Genomic DNA, 19,023 nt, shown 5'->3' with positions numbered 1-19,023 from the left:
TTTTTTTTTGGACAAAGACGATTTTAAAAATATTTTATTCATAAAACCATTAAAAAACTTAAATTTAATCGGTGTTGTGCTCAGATCATTAAGGACTCTGGCCGCCAGGTGTCAGTAGCGCGCGGCGTTACGAGCTAAAAGAGCGGGAGAGACGAACCGAAGAAGAAACTGCCTCTGCTGTGTTTTAGTGAACTACAGAACAACAATGTAAACGGTTATTATTTAATAAGAAAATAAACCCTATTTGAGGAAAAATAAAGTCGTAAAACGTTTACATAACATCATGGGCAAGGTAAGCGATCAATAAACACTGTTAGCAGACTTTCTCAAACTTTTAATGTGTTTTAATTGTTTGTGAGAACCAGTTTTATATTTTTATTGACTGTCAGTCCAGTCGAAGTGTTATCCACTACACATTATTACAAAATACAGTAGAAATGTGCAGAACTGGAAATATAAATCACACAAGCTAGAAAAAGAACAGTGAAAGAGACCAATAGTAGTGATATATTCATATATAATTATAATACAGAAATTATGTAGGGTGCGTGAAATGTTAAGTAAATAAAATAAAAACCACAAAGCTATGTTGCTATTTGAGCTTTTTCAAAGTGGCCACTCGTTGATTAACACAATTAAAATCAATTAATTTCTTTAAAAAAATCTCTCTCTCTCTCTATTTATATGTGTGTATATATTATTGTTGAATCATTCATTTTAATGTGTGTTTGTGTGTGATTTCAGCGGAAGAGAAACCTGGACATGAGGTGTGTGCTATTCCCAGACGATGTGAAAGACACTTTCAGAAAAGCATCTGCCAGAACATCCACACCTGCCACAAAGTCCTGGGAGAGATGTGGGGAAAGTTTCCTGGACACTTCTGTCCTTCAGGTGTGTTACACTAGATGTATGTAATGCTGTCGGTCTGTTAAACAGATGCACTGAACATCATGTGTTTGTGTTTCAGAAGCTGCACACGTCAGAGAAGAAGAGCAGAAATACACGTAAAGTGGCTCTGGCATCTGTTACTGGTAATACAAGAGACCGATCAATCCATAATTTGTACAATTCATAGTAATGCTGTGTCACATGATCCTTCAGAAATCATTCTGATATGCTGATTTGCTGCTCAAGAAACATTTCTGATTATTATCAGTGTTGAAAGCAGTTCTTAATATTTTTGTGGAAACTATGAGTTTTTTTTAAAGATTCGTTGATGAATAGAACGTTCAAGAAGACAACATTGTTTGAAATAGAAATCCTTTATAACGTTATAAATGTCTTTACTGTCACTTTTGATTAATTTAATGCATCCTTGCTGAACAAAAGTATTTGTTTAAGGCAATAGGGATGCTGGCACAGATGAACCGGTGCACATTGCCTGGAGCTCCAGTGAGGAGGAAGAATCAGACGGTGATAGTCACCCTCCTCCTCGACTGACTGTCACACAGGCACCACAGCCGCCCAGAGCACATAAACAACATCCTGTGGACTCTTGCACAAGTCTGCGGATGTTCAGCACTGGTGTAGGTAAGAACAGAGACATTTTTTGGTAGTAATGTGAATGAATCTTTCAGGAGCTTAATTTGACCCATGATTTCAGGGCTTAACAATATGGATTGTCCACTGGACTGGAGCGAATATTACAGCATTTTGTGCCAGTCAGTTTTTTTTAATATACTTTTTACGTATTTTTTTGCTTTGCACAGTTTGAAATTTAGTTGTTAATTCTTCTAGTCAGCATTTTTATCAGATTAAATTTAGACATTTTTATCAGGTTAAATGATCTAAATGGCTAACATAGATAAATTGCCACCCTTTTCTAGCAAAGATGCTTATGGAATTTATGGCTGTCTTGGAGTTTCCTGTATAGTTACTGAAAATTGCCTTATAATTATGCTTGTGTGTGAAAAATGTGTATGAAAATTATTTTAAATAAATGTGAAAATTCTAAATCAAACATTACAACTGTAAAATTCTCAATTTAAAGAAAAACATTGAATACAATTTTTTTTGTGTGTGTGTGGTGGGGTATTCATTCTGTTTGAAATGCACAAATACACATCCTGAATTATAAAACATCAGATGAAATCCCAAAAGATAAATTATGCAGATGCTTATACGGCAGAATAATTTTGAATAAAACTGTTTAGCACCATTGTAGTAAATGATGCATCTTTTTTTATTCATTTATATTTGATTATATTATTTATAATATTTTTGATTCCCATATATTTGATTCCCATATAATGGTATTCCTTATTGTTTCTCAGTTGAAGAGTATTAAAGTACTTGTTACTCAACAAGTGTAGTGTAATTATTACTTGACAAGTGCGATCAGGGATGTGGAATGATGTAAAAATTCTCTCGTCCAATCAAAACCATCTGTTCTTGCTGCAATTCTCGAAGTTCATAACTGTAGTTTAATATGCACTGGCTTGTTATTTAATCCGGATTTCCTGCTGCTTTTACCCTCAGAGACAGATGACCTACCCTCTATTGATTCAGACAGTGAGACAGAGGAGGATAACTCGGCTTCAAAAGAACATATTGACTTCCTAAATCCAGTTGCAGTAAGTATGTTTTATCTTTACATTGGGAGAATAATTGTGCATATATTAAAGTGCTTTCATATTAACTTTAAAAGAAGAAAACATATTAGAATGGCGAGGGGAAAAAAAGAGAAAACTTTGGATGAGGTGATATTGCACTATTGCTCAGTAGGGGGCGCTATGATTCCTCAAACAAGACGTCTTAAGCATTCATCAGGGTTCTCAATGTACCTGCTCCTTTTAGGACTGACCTTTGGCCTGACTATATATTTGCAACCTTTCTTGGTATTAGTTTATTAATATTTGAAATTTTGTAGCGTACATGTCTCACTCAAGTCATATGAATAAAGATCAAATATTTTCCACATGACACATGAAATGACTTTGTCATTTTAGTTTTAGGTATAAAATGCAAATAATGCCGGTCTAACTCAGATATGTTGTTATGCCAATTTAGAATGATGGTTTTCACCATTAAAAGTGACAGTACAGTACTATGCATCTTATAACTGTATATAATATGTAATCCATATTGCATGTGAAAGTCAAAGTGGAGTACAAGTCTTTTCTGAGATGTCTTAGACAAGCTAAGTGAAATAATGCAAAACAAAGTAGCTAGATTTAGATTAGAAATATGCTTTATAGTATACTCTGGTGTGAGAATGTAAATTAGATGAGGCAGTGAGGGTTAATTAGGTAATTTAATAACTGTGTGCGTAGCTTAGCACCTGTAATGGTAGTGAATTGGTTATGAGTTGGGTTGCAAACACAGTTCAGGTTCAGTTTTTTTAAATGTGAATGGTGCAACGGCTTTTGTCCACACAATAAAAAAACATCTTTGGATCCGATTGACTTTCATTTTATTTCATTGAATCATTCTGAATTCTTCAGAATGTCTTTTGTGCTCCCCAAATGAAAGTCATGCAGTTTTGGAATGACATGGGAGTGATTCAATGATGACCTAATTTACATTTTGGAATGATCTATTTCAAAAATATCCTTATGTTTTATACCAGGAATTTTTCGATGTCTGTCTCATCAGCAATGACATCATGAAGTGATCTGTCTTATGCTAGTGATCGTTGACCATGATTATCATAATTCAGCATGATACATTTTATTGTCATAATGGTACAATTCACAGTTACTGTCATAGACTGTAATTTCATCCAGACTAGATAGTTCTTCAGATTCCTGGAAGGTCAATGTTAGACAAATTTGTCATGTGGAAGCACTGCATAAACACAGCTCTGATTTGACTCATTAAAAGTTGGAATAGTTGGAAGGCATCACATCACACATTGCTGAAACCTTTTTTCCTTGTAGTTTGGTCTTGTGGTGCAGATCCAGTTAATAATTTGAGAACACTCTAGAACTCAAGAAGATACAAATTTCTTTGTCATTGTAAATGAAAAAAAAAAAAACTTTAAAGATTCTTTAAAAATGTTTCTCTGAACCATTTAGGTCAAGGAACCTTAAAAATCTAGATCAATGGTTTAATGCACCTTAAATTGCAACCAAACTCAGTACCACAACTGATTGCTGTACAGATCAGAAGTAAACAGAAGTTGCTTCAAAATAAAGGTTGAATTAATTATTACATTAATAAAATTAATATAATATTAAATTAATTAAATATAAATATATTTTAAAATGTTAAAATAAATAGATGCATTATTATAAATAATTACATAATTAATAATTACATAATTTTAATCTCTGCAGTCAATAATTCACCACACAGAACACATTGTGGTTGGTGCAAATCATGTTTATCTTTTGTGAGTGATTTTTTTTAATTAATATTCTTTCATTTCTGAGTGTTTTCTTTCACCTCTTGTAGTTTTGTTCATGGTTTTTGAGAATGTGGCATGTCACTTGAACTGTCTATGTTGATATCTATATAATTTGTCTAGCTTTACCAAGTGACAGATGAATTTGTGCCAAAATACCATAGAGTTTGATTGAACATCTTTGACGTCAACAACAGAAGATGTGGGAACAATTATGTGCGTTTAGTTTTGTTCCCCCAACTGATCAGACTGGTTTTTTTTATTTAAAAAAAGAGCATCTTTGAAATGTCATTTGAAAATTTTCCCAAGGTGTCATGAAGGATTCTGCAACATCTCTGTCTGAAATATGTCAGCCTCGAACTCTTCCAAATCACATCTATGTTTAGCTTTTATTCCCATGCCTTCTTTTAAAAGTGTCTTTTAAATCAGCCCCGCTTCCTGGATTCAAGATTGAAACCATTTGTTTAAAAAAAAAAAAACGGATTGTTTACTTGTCCGGCTTTCGTAGGAAAAATGTTTTGTGTCCATTTACAGGAAGAGAGGAAAATGACAGATATGCGTCTAGACATCAACCACATGTTGCTTTATTTCTCAATTAATTTCACCTGCAGTTCTACCTATAATAAATTTCCTGTTTGTTTTCCTGCAATTGCAAACCAAACTAGGGGTCCTCGGTGATGACACACTTTTCTGTGGCCTGGCATCCCTCTCCGTAACGCAGTGGTTCCGTCCTGTTCCCGCTGGTTTGGGAAGTGCCCCTATACTACATGTCTAAATTAAACAAAACAATTGGGAGTGAGATAGATCTGATAGAGCAAAAAGTTTGTGTACTCCTCCATTCATTTTGAGCCAGTGCAGGGTGAACACATTTTTGAGCTTGGGCCAGGAACATAGTGTACTGCGCAGAGAGAGAAAGACAGAGAGCGCGCGTAGTGCACTGTTTGCTGGCAGGCTGCCCTGTAGGGTCAAGTTGATTCAAATAAAACAGTGTGTTGGCTGTTCGGCAGGCTGGAATGCCGTTCGTGTCTCCACATGATAAGGAGGCAGACGATTTTTTCCATAAGAAAACCAGTTTGTGACAATGCAACCACAAACGCTCACACACACAAACATAACTCCCTCCTGTTCCCTTTACCTCCATCTTTTACGACCTGTCATGAGGTAAATGAGTCATATATCGTATATCATCGGGCCTGAGTCATATCTTCAGGTCCATCTGTGGAATGTATCTTCTGTCTTTTTCCATTGTTTGTTTGAGTGTTTGTGCTTTATCAGGGCTGGATGTCTCTCTTCACATCTCAGATTGCCTTGTAGATTTTCCCATAATGCCTTTGGAATCAATTCTTTAATTTTCACAAAGGACTGTGGGATCTGCATGCGACGTATAGATATCCCAGTGTTCAGTTTAAAACAAGAGTATGAGGAAGACGTATATGCAATGTTCCTGTGGACAGAAAAGTTGTAGTTTTCCTGTTTATAAATTAAGACTATATAAGTAAACAAAACTTAAATATTTGAAATCTTAAATACATCTCCATGATGCTTCAAGAGACCTACCTGAAAAGCTATGTGCAAAAGCTGCTTTAAATGCAAAGGATGGTCACAACAAATGTTGATTTAATTTAGTTAATAGAAGTTAATTGATAAAAAAAATCCTAATTTTACAGCATTTTTACACAAGTGTCTAGAACTTTTAACAGTACTGCAGGTAGGTTTCTTGGAGCATCTTGGAGACGTTGCCACAGTTGTTCTGGATTTAGTCTGTCTCAGTTTGTTCTGTTTCTTCATGTTACTCCAGACAGACTGGATGATGATGAGATCAGATCTCTGTGTGGAGCACTGGCTGTTGTCAGACTCCTTGTGCAAACAAAAATCACACTGGATTATTACAATTAATGGCAAAATTAATGTTTGGAAATGTAAACTGATATTTCCTACTGACACGCTACAGCAAAAGGTAGAAATAACTGACTTAAAACCATTTTTTAGCTGGTGAAAATACTAGGGTTCTAATAATTTTGGCCACCACTGTATGTATACAGAGTCAAACCAAAAATTATTCGGACACCAGATATAATTTTTGATATTTTTTTTTTGAGGATAGCAAAAAAAAGTAAAACTGTGACATACCCAAAAATTCTTCATACAATGGACTACCAGTAAAATTTATAAAAATTTGGGAGCAAAAATTAATTGATTTGACACTTTGACCTGACCATGTTTTGTTGCATACCTTTCTGTCAAAGTTATCTGACATTATCAAGATGAATTTGTTCTGACACAATTTCATTTTCTAAACTATAGCGAATAAACTGTTAATGTGAGAATTTTGGTTTGACTGTATATATTTAACTGTACATACATACACATTACATACATACACATAGACATATATTGTGTGCATACACACACACACGCATTTTATAATGCCAATTATTTGGATATATTTAATGATTTTATATATATATATATATATATATATATATATAGTGTATGTCATATTTCTATATATAATGTTTATGCGTTATAATATATTTATAAATACATATACACACACACATCTCAACATCAAAACATTTGTATCTATTTATATCTATATTGTACACTTTTTAAGTTACATAAAATTAAAAAAAGATCAAATTTAACTAGATTTTTTTTTAAGTTGGTTTAATGTAATTTAAGTTAAAATAACTTGTACACATTTTTTGAGAGGTTGAAATAGGTAAAGATATTTTTTTGCAGTGATAGGTTAGGTTAACCCCTTAACACCGTGTCTACACCGGACACGCCGCGCCGCTCGCGTCTGGTGTAGACACGGTGTAAAGTGATTTTTAAAGACCAGTTACAGTACTTTTCTAGATATTCTCTGTTCTTCTTTGAATGTACATCTATGACATTTTATTTTTACGCCTATTTTATCTTCTATTTATTATTTATTTGAAGAAACCCTTAACCCTAAGTATGAGCAATAATAATAACAGTGATTGTTGCCTTAGCAAACACCACTGACTAGTTCAACAATATGCAACTCACACAGCCGGTGATTTTAGATTTAGTAACTAAAAGGCAAGTGTTGTACGTGGGAAGCATGGGTGGGAGTTGGATGTGGATTAAGAGTGCAGTGGCAGTACTTTAGAAGACTGATTCCAAGCCTTTTCCAGAGAGCAGAGGTTGAAATTAATGCAGTGCTGGATAGGCAGATGCTCAGATTGAATTTTCAGGGCCCCATTGGGAATTACGATATGAGCAGGAGGAGAGAATTAATGGGAGGTCATTGAGTTCTTGTTTTTTAGCTTCCCACCTTTGCCCTTCTCACTTATTTTCTTCTCCAGCATCCATGTGAAGCGTGAGTTTGAATTATGATCGTGTTGTACAAGGTACTGGTTCATAGATCATGAGGTTTTTGGCTTTGCTTTGGTGGCCCTCAGCCATCTGTAAAGACTTTTTTAAGGTTCTCTTCATTTTTAAGGCTCAGCTTGAAACTCTGTTGACTTTCATATCCCAGCATGACATGTGAATACGGTGAAAACACAGACTGCTGTTTTTCGTAACACCTGTTTGGCGGCAGCTTGGTCTCATAATTTGTGTAATTGTGGGCCGAGAGTTTTGTTTGCGTCATTTAGCTTGAGAACTGAGTACCTGTGAGATTAATTGTTAAATGTATTGGCCTCTAGGCAGATGGGCAGTGAAGATTGAACGCTTAGGGCGTTTTTCTTGAAAGTCTTTGTGCTGGAACATTCAATCACAATATTTTTCAAGGTTTTAGTTTAATTTAGACATACAATATTGAGATTTGTGATGTTCTGCTAGTTTATTACTGTGACTCTGAAATTTGGCTTTGCACTTTTAATGTTCATTTTATAATCAAACCTTGAGACATTAAGGAAGCCGTTTATGAGGCAGACCTTGAACTAGAGGCTGCAGATCTTCAGTTAGTTTTTGACCTTGAGCCTTGATGGTGCAGGTTCGAATCTGACATGCATTGTATCCCCAGTTATCATATTATCTTCCTTCTCTCTCTCTCTAAATAATTTATTTTTCTTTGCCTGCTCTTCTGTCAATGAAAAGTTGCAAACCACCCAAAATAAAATAGAACAAAACAGAACAAGTTAAAATGCCCTTTCATGCATGTGATGTTCCTCATTTTTAAGTGCCAAAAGATTGTTTTTATTGATATTTTGAACTTTATATGCACTTTTTGTCATTTTTATAATAATTCTGTTTAGCTTTTAATTTATTTTCATTTCAGTTTTAGTTTTAGTAATTTTAGGACTTAATCATTTTTAAGTTTAGGTTTTCATTTAATATTTATATTTGATAATGTTTTTATTTGCAAAAAAAAAAAATAGTCTTAAAATGTCCTTTCATTGCGTATTTTGTTCATCATTTGTAAGTGGCTTTGAATTAATGTTAAGTAATATTTATATGCTATTTTTTTTACTATATTATACTGTTTATTGATATTTTGAACTAGCTTTTATTTACATATTTTATTTCAATTTTAGTTAGTTTAATTTTTATGTACTTTTATAATTTTTTTTATATAATTTTGTTAAACTTTTAATTTATTTTTATTTCAGGTTTAGTCATTTTAATACTTCAACTTAAAATTAATTTAAGTTAGTTGCCAAGGCAACATTTCTCCTTTTTGTTTTTTAATGATAAGTTATAAAAAAAATGTATGTAATATTTGTATTTTTTCAACTTTTTCAATTAACGGAAATTCTTAATAGTTTTAATTAACAGTAACAACATTGTTGTGGATAAAAGCAAATCAAATAACTACATGTGAAACTCTCCTTTTTAGTCACCAACCCAGATTTCAGACTACTCCTCTTACGACGATAATGATGAAGATCCAGAAGAAAGCAGAGCGGACTCATCCTTTCTTGACCCAGCCGAGTCCAGCAGGCAGTCGGTCAGTGAGTGGGTCCGATCTGCTCAGGCGATTCTTCAGACACCTCAGAAACAAATCCCTAAGAGCATCAAGACCCCAGAAGACTCGAGTAAAAAGAGGAGGAGGTTTGAAAGGTATGATCTATGGCGCCTGGATCTTAATCCTTAATTTTGGTGCAACCCTGTGCAAGATGAACTCAATTTGAGTTCAGTGACTGGCTTTATGATTGGGATTTATCGTCTTAACTGGCAGTAATCCATCATTCTGTTATTTATTCTTACTGTTTTTTTTTTTTTTTTTCAATGTTTGACATCCAAGTTCACCCGAAGTTTCATATCAGTGTAAACACACAGAATACAAAAGGGTTCAATGTCTAGGTGAAGTAGTTTAATAATACATCCACACCCTTACCGTAAAAACCTGGTCAGCTTGGTTTTTGATTGGCTATTAAGGAGTGGCTTCCTTTGCTCAGTTTTGTCACCTTATTTAATTTACCAGAGTATTTCCTCCTATGCGCACAAGAACCAGCACCGCATGCATAAGGCTCTTTTGTCAGATATTACTCAGCAATTGCTTTCTAGTGCACCATCAAAGACAGCCTAGCCCATGAAGTTTTTACCATAAATGAGTCGTTTGTCAGATTTTGTGAATGGGAGAGGCAGGACATGTCAAGTTTGTTCCCTCACGGGGGAGCTGTGTCTCTTTTTGGCTCTTGTTAGTCCACCGCTCCTCCTGCTGACCCTCAGTCCCTTCTGCAGGCAAGCACAGAACAAGTTGCCCCTTGCCCGAGTGTCAGTTAATGTGGCTTTTTATGTTTTTTATTATGCTTTTATACACATAAAATGTATAGCACACGTAAAAACTACCAACCACTTGTAAAAACACAAATATGTACATCATAAACATAAAGCAAATAAGCATTAATAAGTGCATGCAGAATGGAGCTGCTCTGGTAATAAGCATGTAATTTAGCTAACAAGCCAGTAACAAATTGAAGCCTATCCTGTTTTATGAAAGACAAAACGTTTTGCTAATTATGGATCAGTTTTCCATGTGCAGTGAATATAGATTATACTGAATATTGATTCTCTTTGATTGATTCATTGAAATTGATTCTCTGGTTTGATTCTGTGGAGTTGAATCAGATTGACTCTCTATATGGAACTGATTCATTGACATTGGTTCTTATTGATTTCTATGCCTTAATTCTAGTTGATTCAATCAGATTCATTATGTAGGAAGGATTCTCATTTATTCTTTACTATTAATTTTATATGATTGATTCGATGGGATTGAATCTAATTGATTTCTCTTTGATTGATTCTATGGGGTTGATTCTCTATAATCATTAATCTATAATTCATGGGGCTCATTCTTTAGGATTCATGATTGATTTTACGACTGATTCCATGTAATTGATTATATCTGATTCATTCTTTGTGACCAATTCCATTTGTTTGATTTTATATAAATGATTCTGTGGGATAATTGATTCAATTTGATTTGAACTGATTCTCCATGATTGGTTCCATGTGTCTTTGATTCTGTGCAGTTGATTCAAATTGATTTTCTAGTTGATTCTTTCTGTGCGATTGATACTAGCTGATTCAGTCAGATTCATTATTTATTATAATATAAACGATTCTCATTTATTCTTTACCATTGATTTTATGTGATTGATTCCTTGCGATTGAATGCATATGCAAATTATGCTGTGGGCTTGATTTCATGCAACTGAATCTATAGGTTTAATTCCGTGTGACTGATTCAGGGCGAGTTAAGTGAATCAATCACACTGATTGTGTGTTTGATTCTGTGTAATTGATTCAGTAGGTTTGATTCAGATTGTGATCATGTGTTATTCTGAACGTCTGATTGTGTGTTTTATATTCTATACGAATGATTCTGTGGGACTGATTCGGTGTGATTGAATCTATAGGTTTAATTCTCTTGGATTGATTTTGTGTGATTTGTATTAGATTCTAAGTAATTCATTTTAGAATGATTCTGTGTGATTAATTCAAATGCAGACATTCTGTTGGTCTGATTCTATTGGTTCTGTTGGACTGAATCCTTGTGATTTCTCTCTTTAGGGGAGGTCTTGCTGAAAGGCTGAACCGACTCCACAGCAGGCAAAAATCAGCCATCAGCTTCTGGAGACATCAGTGCAACTCAACCACATCAGCTGGTAAGACGCATCCAATCTGAATCCTGTCTGTTTATTTGAAGACTCAATCACGTCTTGAATGTAAGCTCTGTACAGATCATTAGTGGTTACTTCTCTGTTCCTGACCACTTATGTTTTCACAATTAAAAATGAAGTCTTTTCATTTAAATATTGCCAATTTCAGATCTGGCCCAAAGAATGTACCAGGAAATTATTTAACCACCAACCCACAGTTTTCATATTTCCATAATTGCTTGTCATGCTTTATGAAATGTGTATAATATTCCAGCGATGAGATCTCTCCGTGTACAGTTGGAGGAGTAGGAGGCTGTGAAAGCATGCTTGTTTCAGGTGATTCAGGTGACAATAGGACGTAATTGTCTCGCAGCCAAAGCGACAGGAAACCACAGACACAAACACTGCAGACGCTTTCATTTTCCATGGTGTAACGGATTTATTTTCAAACAGTGCCCTACTAAGGGTCTTCAGTGTGTGTAGGTATGTTTGTATGTAGGTTTAAAGAAGTTAATTTGACGTTTCAGTTGATGGTGGAAATTCAAGAGAAAACGTAAAATTATATTAGGAAATTAAACTTGTTGTTGTTGTTATTATTATTATTATTATCATTATTATTATTAGGTAAAACTAAATGTTCATTACTTGAAATAAAATGAACATTAACTGGAATAAAATATTAAAACTTAAACATATTTTATTTCAGCTACTGCAGTTGTCAAGCATAATGTCTCATTTTTGAGGTACTAAAATAACTAACACTAAATAAACTAATAAACTTAATAAAACTATATAGAATTAAAAAAAATAAATCAATAGATAAAAGTGACAATTAATGAAAAAATTTAAACTAAATATAAAATTAACATTTCAAATATTAACAACTTGTAACTGTTTAGCTGTTATTCTAAATTAACACTGGTGGATGGTTTTTAAATTATTATAATAAAAAAATAAATAGTTGATTACAGTTGTTATCAATCTAAACATTTTTAAATCTCAAATTTATATTGGTTTAATAATATTCTAGTGCTGAATGTCTGTCTTCCCATATCTACTGATTCAGTGCATTCTTGTGCATGTAATGTTAGCCGACTAATATGAACCCTGCATTTATTTCTCAAGCAATTGTTTTAGTTTTCATTCAAGTTTGCATGTGGAAAAGGGATTTAGGATGACTGGACAGCTTTGCTACTGGCATAAGTCCTTAGAAAATTCCACAGCCTAAAGAATGTGTCTCCCACTCACTTCTTGCTCGTTGCAGGATTTATGTTTATCTATTTATTTATATGCGACGTGTTAGGTGTTAATCATGGCTAATAAATTAGATGTCAGTGTGTGCATTTAACAACTTGTTTCTTTCTTTTTCATAGTCATGCATAGCTTTTTGGTACCATTTCCTCCCCCCAAAAAACTGAAAAATAGCCAGTGTTCCTTGTATTTTTGTTTTTGCATGCGATTGCATGGAGTAAATGTAGCCTGTTTCTCTCGTTGCTTTAAATTTTTCACAAAAATTTCCATTACACATCGTTCTTCTCTGAAGCCTTGGCTGTGCTCGGCATGATTTCAGCTGAGTCAATTGTGTTCATGTGTCCAATTGAGGGGGCCAAGTATTTCTTGAACAGTCATCATGGGAATATATCCCGTCAGTGCTGGATTTTGTTTCATTTCCTCAGAACTGACTGAAATGAAAAACTTGAAATCGCGCCAGTGTTGAGTTTTCAGTGCATAACCCAAAATATCCTGCTGCTGTTATTCATTTACTGCGCCTGTGTTGTATCTCTGCTGTTTTGCAAAACTTAATGACTTTGAGAATGAAACCGTCTTTCAGAGCTGGTCTTTTTATCAAATTTAAAGCTTACTTCCAGGCTAATTGTTCATGCTGTATAACTACATTAAAAGTTGTTCAATCAAAAATATTTAAATTTAAGCTTTATTCAAAACATTTGGTCCTAGTATAAGCAGAGATTTTCTGATAGAGACCTAGTATAGGACTTCAATTATATATACAGATTGTTTCATAACTATAATTTTTTTTTTTGACCCAAGCTGAGAGGCCAGGGGTCTTGATGCTGAGGATTCTGGGAGTTCAGGAGAAATGTGGCATGCAGGCCGCTGTGTGTGACAGCCTGCCAGAGGGAGAAAAGTGTGTGGCTCTTTTCAGCAAGGACACAGCCGCCCAGTTACAGCCTGCGCCTGGAGACATCATCCACATCTACCCACCATGGTGAGAGTCCTGTTCCTTAAAATAGCTGAAAGAGAGTTTGTTTATTATCTGTGATGATGATAAACAGTTTATTGGCTACTGACCTAATACACCTCCGTGAAGTTGGCACCCCATAAAAATAAATAATCACCAAAACTATGGCATTCGTTTGTGCTACGTTTGTGCTGGTTTGGTGTTTGAGATATTAAACATTCTTTTTTAGACCGTGTGACGTCACTCTCCACCCCATGTTGCCCAAATCGCTCCAAACCAGAGCAGTTAGTTTCTGCTGGGTTGTGCACTTAAAACAAACGCTGTATCTATTTTCCTTCCTTAGATATAACCAAAATATTTTTGGGAGCTGTGACGTCAAATATTTTTGGGAGCTGTGTAACTGGTCATAGCTACAGGGCTTCTTTTAATGGCACAAACTAGCACAAATCGAGCACAAACGATTGGCACCAGTTTGGATAGATTTGGACGGCATGGGATGGAGACTGACGTCACTGCCCAGAATTGTTTTTGTTATTTCTAAGAAGGGGAAATCTATTTGACGTTTATTTAAACCGCACAAATCGAGCACAAACGAATGACACCAGTTTTGTGCGATTTAGACAAACTGAGGTGGAGAGTGACGTCACAGCTCCCAAAAATATTTTGGTTATATCTAAGGAAGGAAAATAGATACAGCGTTTGTTTTAATGGCACAAATCAGCACAAACTAACTGCGCTGGTTTGGAGCGATTTGGGCAACATGGGGTGGAGAGTGATGTCACACGGTCAAAAAAAAGAACGTTTAATATCTCAAACACCAAACCAGCACAAACGTTCGTTTTTGCGGCACAAACGAATGGCATAGTTTTGGGGATTATTTATTTTTATGGGGTGCCAACTTCACGGAGGTACCTAAAGCCCTATTCGGACGGGACTAGTTTGACAGGGGGTTGTTAGAGAAATTTGTGTTTCACAGTGATTTTAATCCCGTCCGAATCTGCCATGTCTGTGTTTTTCTCACACGACCTCTGTAATAATTCCAGAACAAATTACTTAATGTTTTTCAGCAAATTCAGTGATCCTCTGAGAAAACTAATCCCGTCCGAATGCGATGTCTGTGATTGCCGGTTAATTTGTTTTTTTCACAACGTGTTTCCTTGTGTGTTTTGGCCAACGTGAATTACCGTAGACGCTCTTACCGTGCTCATGTTTGATATATTTGCATCCCGGCAAAGAAATAAATAATGATTTAAAAAAAAAAGCAATAATAAAATCAAGAGCCAGATCACATTCAGATCACTGTTAAGACTGGCTATTTTAATCAGCGTCAGGTAAAATTATTTGCGTTCATTTCTGCACTCAATTACATAATGTTTTAATTACATGTACCTTTATGAAAATTAAACACGGGTTTACTACAAATAAATAACTAGAGTGAAATTAAAGTAACCACACATTAACAGGGTTTTGCTATACTAGCTTCACCATGGTATTTGTGTGATGGTAATCAATCTGAATGACTATACGCAATGCACCCATACAGAGCGCATGATCTCTGAAACGCCCAGATGTCCAAAACAGCCCCTCCCACCTCTGTAATAAACACAGAGATGTTTAGTCCCGCCCGAATTGGTACATGAAAATCGCAGACGTCAGGTGATAAGAATTTAGAAAACTAGTCCCGTCCGAATAGGGCTTAATACTGATTTTCAGAGTAATTTAAAAACATTTACCCCCAGTTTCACAGATAAGGCTTAAGCCTAATCGCAGACTAAAATCTTAGTCTGAGCTGTTTCAACTGAAAGAAACTTGCTCTGACTGATCTTAAAATATATCAGTGCCTTTATTTTGTCTCAAAATGCACACCAGTAATGTTTTCTTCTAAGGCAGGTTTATAAAAATGACTAAAATTTCCTAATTTAACTATGGAAATAATCAGGTTTTTTACATTTTTTATTTATTTTGTAAATAAAAAATTCCAGATTCCACATTTTTGGTGCCCAGAACTTAATTTCTAATTCCTTTTCTGACTCGCTGGCAATGTTTTCTACAATTTCATCATAATTTTGTCAACTGGAGTCTCGATCACTCGTGTTGCACAGCGTTGACGCACATCTCCCTATATCTTCTGGGGTAATTTGTGATGAATCACTGTTCGAGCAGTAAACCGCAGGTTGGCAGGAAGAGTCTTGCCGTGTGCAGCCGTGTGTTTTGCACAGAGCTGATAAGCGCGAGAGGCCTGCGGGGCTGGAGGTGAGAGGGACAGACAAGCCAATCTCCATCTGTGTGGGAGGACCACAGATCCACGGATCCTTCGAGATGTGGAGAGGCCAGGACTCGCCGGAAGCAAAGGCCCCTCCCCTCTCTCTCCCCCCCGTATCGCCCCCATGTAGCGTAGCTCCCACGTCATTCCTCAGCTCCAGGGAATGGCCTGCATGCCTCTTCCTGGCAGCTCTGAGCTCATTTCCAGCAAGCCGGGAAAAAACATTGCTGGATCCTTTTTCTTCCCTCGCCTTTTTTTATTTTTTTGAGGAGTGTTAGGCAGCGGATCACAATAACTGTGACAGAGGCCAGAGGGCCGAATAGAAAACACATGCAGCACAGTGTGTTGCTGGCACAGTTTCTTCGCTTGTCTCATTTTCTCTTTTTCTTTCTCTCCCCCTGCGGAGTGTTTGCTTTAAGGGCAGGCATAGTTGACCCTGGAAAGTCCAAGAGTTCATTTTACCCTGGAAAGTCCAAGGGATTGACTCCAGTTCGGCCCCCTTAGTTTGCAGCACAGAACATGGGCAACAGATGATAACACTTTACATATCATCAAATATATTTAAAAACGTGCGGGAAGTTGATAAATGCAGACATGGAATTTTTTGGTGTCTAAATACATGAGGCGTTTTGAAAAGGTTTTGGTGATTTGCAGTCACTTATTTGTTTTTTGCAGTTCTTTGAATTAGTCATGCAGTGTGACACAGGTTTGGGCAAAATTCCAAAGTTAATAATTCACTTCCTTTCAGTTCATCAGGTGGAATTTTAATTGGTTCGGACACTCTCCACAGGAAATTCAATTGGAATTAAAGATTCAGATATTCTGATATTTAAATATAGTACAAATTCTAGTTCAAATTATATTTCAAACAGCCTATAAAGTCTTTTAAGTTTATAAACTTCTTTAAACTTGCAGACAAGCTTTTTCAAACCATCATTCAAAACGAATGCCAAACCTTTGTTTTCTAGTTAAAAATGACACTTACAATTATTGAAGTTCACTTCAGATTTAAACATTCAAATCTAATTCAAATTCAAGAACTGAATAACCGATGAACCTTGAAAGTTTCAAGTTTTCCACGAATTTGAAAATTTTTTTGTACATGAATTATTTCTTCTCCAAGTTGAAAAACATGTTATTTTAAAAATGCTGTTTTGCATTTATAGTCTCAGTTTATTATCTGAGAACCTCTGACTTAGATTTGCCATACATTAAAGTCTGGGTCAAAAAAAATGACAGTCGTGTACATTTTTATCTATAAAGCAATGTTAGGTAAACTTCCAGCTGATCTCTGTACTCTTCTTTGTCTTTGTTCTGGCAATTACCAGTTACGCTCTTCCAAGTGTTTGCTTTTTAACATACCTCGAGAACTGGGGAAAACTCCTTTTTCATATTATGCACCCTGGGCATGGAATAATTTGCAAAAAGGTCTAAAACTAGATACATTTGTGTCTATTGGTGAATTTAAAGGCATCATAATGAGAGTGGTATTGGATTGGATTGGATTGTTTTCGTTGAGAGGATATGTTTAAATATTGTTGTAATGTGTACTTGTATTTTAAAATTGTCTTACTGTATGGCTGCTACCTTGGCAAGGTCTCTCTTGTAAACGAGATTTTAAATCTCAATGAGGCTTCCTGGTTAAATAAAGGTAAAATAAATAAAATGTAACCGCTGTGGATTATGTTCACCATACTGCCTGTATTGGAGTGTTTCTGATGACTAACTCCCTTGCACATAAACACACGCACACACACACACACACACACACACACACACACACACACACACACACACACACACACACACACTGTTCCCAGCTTCTTCACGGTTCAGCTATGAAGGAAATACCTGTCATCACTAAGTAGTGATTACACCTGTGCCGCACCCTCACCTGTTTGTGTCAGCTCTGACGTCAGCACACTCTCTTGTGTTTGTTCTCAGACTTCCTGTTCAGATCCACTGGAAATGCATTCACATGTATATCACGATTGCGATGTGATTGTGTATGTGATTATGTGTGCACTGAGCTTAACAAATATCTATTAAGACTTTATTTCCTGTGCACCTGATCACTAAGAATTTGCTTTGTATTTTTATTTGCATATAATTTCTGATAAAGAAAAGAGTATTTTTTTGCATGAACAATTATTTTCTTATAAGTAGTAATATGATTTGTATCTCATTTTTATTATATTATTGTAATTTATAAAAAAAATGGTTTATAATATTACAATTTTTAATTATGTATAATTATAGTTAGTTATATTATAAAAAAAATATTTTTGATTATTAAATTATAATTATTTAATTTTAGAAATTGTATTTACTGAATTACAACAAAAATATTTATTAATAATTTACCTTAATATTTACCTTAATCTTAGAATAATAAAGTCATCAAAACTATTGTAATTATGAGAAGTATGTGGAGACCAAAAAAATGTGTATTGTGAATGTATCTACACAGAAAAAAAAAGTTTTTATTTATTTAAAAAATGAGATATTAAAGAAATAAATACAATTGGACAGGTAGTGAAGGAAAAATAGCCAATAAATACCCAGCATATGTGGGAATAACTTCAAGGTTTTTGGAAAAGCATCCCATGATGCACCTCATGAAATATTAGATGTTAAAATACAAGAACGTTTTGATTACCTGTGATGCTTACATTAGTGGTAGTATTTCATAGATTTAATGGCTGTATTATTCTAAAACGTAGATAAATTATACAATAATTTTAAATTAAAATATAAATAATTGAATAATTATAATAGTAATTGTAATATTATTAGTTATTGCACAAGTAAAAATACTTTCTCATTTCGAAACTTAATGAGACTTTTTTTTTTTTTTTATACTTGTCACTGGATTGTCAAAGACTGGAATTTTCTGTCCTATTCTTCTTGGGTTGACAGCATGTTGAAAAAAGCGCTTGTTTGCAGTAGGGCGGAGAGGACCTCCACCTCTCCTGTGTAAACTTGCCTTTGCTGGCTGCCCTGGAGCTGTGTGCAGTTGGCTGAAGTTCACTAGGTTCAGTGTGATTACTCGTCTCTGCTGGCATCTGTTCAATTCTCTCTCAGGGCAGGATGATTTGGATGCTGACGTACGTGCTACGTCTCATGACATGAGCTC

The 19,023-nt window shown here is 35.0% G+C and overlaps 1 protein-coding gene across 2 annotated transcripts in view; it reads left to right on the top strand.

Annotated features, from left to right (window-relative positions):
* The first annotated feature begins 123 nt into the window (after positions 1–123).
* The window catches only part of spidr (scaffold protein involved in DNA repair), a 49,673-nt gene continuing 30,773 nt past the window's right edge, over positions 124–19,023 (top strand). Inside the window, exons 1-8 of one of the 2 annotated variants that reach the window (XM_079409413.1) lie at positions 124–292; positions 745–891; positions 968–1,031; positions 1,342–1,530; positions 2,479–2,573; positions 9,153–9,376; positions 11,336–11,430; positions 13,474–13,651. In XM_079409413.1, the coding sequence (XP_079265539.1) occupies positions 284–292; positions 745–891; positions 968–1,031; positions 1,342–1,530; positions 2,479–2,573; positions 9,153–9,376; positions 11,336–11,430; positions 13,474–13,651 (1,001 nt within the window). In that variant the 5' untranslated portion in view covers positions 124–283. The remainder of the gene's footprint in view (positions 293–744; positions 892–967; positions 1,032–1,341; positions 1,531–2,478; positions 2,574–9,152; positions 9,377–11,335; positions 11,431–13,473; positions 13,652–19,023) is intronic. The other variant, XM_079409414.1, reaches the window with a different exon arrangement.

This window comes from Barbus barbus (genome assembly GCF_936440315.1).
Source record: "Barbus barbus genome assembly, chromosome: 46".
In the NCBI taxonomy this organism is placed as follows: Eukaryota; Metazoa; Chordata; class Actinopteri; order Cypriniformes; family Cyprinidae; genus Barbus; species Barbus barbus.
Note: the sequence above shows the minus strand (reverse complement) of the source record. Positions and strands in the feature narration are given on the sequence as shown.